Source organism: Pediculus humanus, genomic scaffold (genome assembly GCF_000006295.1).
Source record: "Pediculus humanus corporis 1103172107445 genomic scaffold, whole genome shotgun sequence".
Lineage (NCBI taxonomy): Eukaryota > Metazoa > Arthropoda > Insecta > Psocodea > Pediculidae > Pediculus > Pediculus humanus.
In genome coordinates, this window is record NW_002987066.1 from 16,794 (window position 1) to 18,474 (window position 1,681).

General features: G+C 31.5%; 1 protein-coding gene across 1 annotated transcript in view; it reads right to left on the reverse strand.

The window, feature by feature from the left end:
* Positions 1-709: 709 nt before the first annotated feature.
* The window catches only part of Phum_PHUM092750 (tripsin 3A1 precursor, putative), a gene marked incomplete at both ends in the record, with an annotated part of 1,326 nt that continues 354 nt past the window's right edge, over positions 710-1,681 (reverse strand). The window contains 3 exons of the mRNA XM_002423850.1: positions 710-946; positions 1,214-1,383; positions 1,543-1,605. Of these exons, the coding sequence (XP_002423895.1) occupies positions 710-946; positions 1,214-1,383; positions 1,543-1,605 (470 nt within the window). The remainder of the gene's footprint in view (positions 947-1,213; positions 1,384-1,542; positions 1,606-1,681) is intronic.

Sequence of the window (1,681 nt, forward strand, 5' to 3'; positions counted from 1 at the left end):
AAACGTTGAAAAGAAAAAAAAAAAATTTTTTTTTTAAAAGTTTATACAAACAACATTTCATATCATTCATTTATCGGTTATTAATTAAGGAAGTTTGTATTGTTAATGTGTGTTTGTCGTATTGTTTGTTGTATTGAATGGAACAAAAAAAAAAAACTTTCTTTGACCTTAAACGTGGAAGTGTTTGTTGTTGTTATTTTTTCTACACGATTTGTTACATCAAGGTTTTTGGTATTTTGGCCTTTTCAAAGAAAACTTTTTCCTTTTTTTTTTTTTGCTTACTCTTATGTGATAATTAACTTTTTTTTTTTTTTTCGTTTTCCTTTTGGTGTTTTTTCATTAAACTGGAACGGTCTGGAATTGTTCCGTGGGAAATTGTTAACAATCCGGTTTTTTTTTTACCACCGACACGTTATCCTTGTACTATCTATACCCTTACAAAAAAAACAAACAAACAACCATTTTACCCTTTTTTTTTATTTAAAAAGTTGTTCGGAATTTAAAAAAAAAAAAAAACAAATTTTTTTTTTATTAATTTTATTTTGCTTAACTAATAACAAATATTTTACCAATAATAATAATAATGATAATGTGTTAGTTACTTTAATAGGTTTTAACGGGGGGAAGGGATGGTAGGGGGAGCGGGGAAAAAGTTAGTCGATTATTTAAAGTTTGGAGGTAGAAAAAGAAAGAAAGAAAAAAAAATTTTTTAAATATTTGTTTGAACTGTTTCGAAATGTATTTGATCTTGTGGGGGTGGTGGTGGGAGCGATGGCGGGGGATGAGTTTTTTTTATCTGTTCGTCGATCCATTTGTGATAACTGGAAACACGGGTGTAAACTCCGGGATACATTTTAAATCCACATCCGGCACCGGTCGAAACGATTCCTATTTGTCTTATTATTCCAAATTCGTCTTTTAAAACCAAAGGACCACCTGAATCACCCTAAAATGATAAGAAAAAAAAATTTTAAGCTCCCCAAAAAATTTTTTTTCATTAATAAATCATTAAAATTTTCCACGTTTATTATTATTATTATTACAATAAGTAATCAGTCTGACGTAACGCTCATTAAAAAAAAAAAAAAATTCAATTAGAGAAAAAAATTTTCGGCGTGTGTCACGCGGCGTTACAAATTGCGAAATTGCGGGGAGCGGGGGTGGGGGGAGATGTCAAAAAAAAATTTAATGTGATTTATGTTAATTGTAGTACCTGACAAGCATCTTTTCCTCCTTTTGTACTTCCGGCGCAAAGTTGTTGTTTTGCTATACCTTTAGGAAATGTTTTCGGTCCGATCGTGCTGTTACTATAGGCTTTTTCACAATTAACATTTGAAAAAATTTCAACTTCGACTTGTCTCAATTTGGTAGTGCCTTCACCTCCTGTTGCCAACAAAAAAAAAACAAATTACGAATATTCGGGACAGTGGAGGGAGGGGAGGGGAGGAGTAGGGAGAAAAGTTTTCCCAATAAAAAAACGAAAATTTTAATTAAATTACAAAATTTACGTTGCGTCACATAGAAAAAGGTTCGTTATTTTACCAAATTCTCTGGCTCCCCATCCGATGACTTTCGCATGATTTCCTTCGTAATTAGTTTCGTCGTCTGCTGGCATGCACACGGGTTTTATATGTTTCGAAAATGTTACTTTATTTTTTAATTTAATTATTGCTATGTCGTT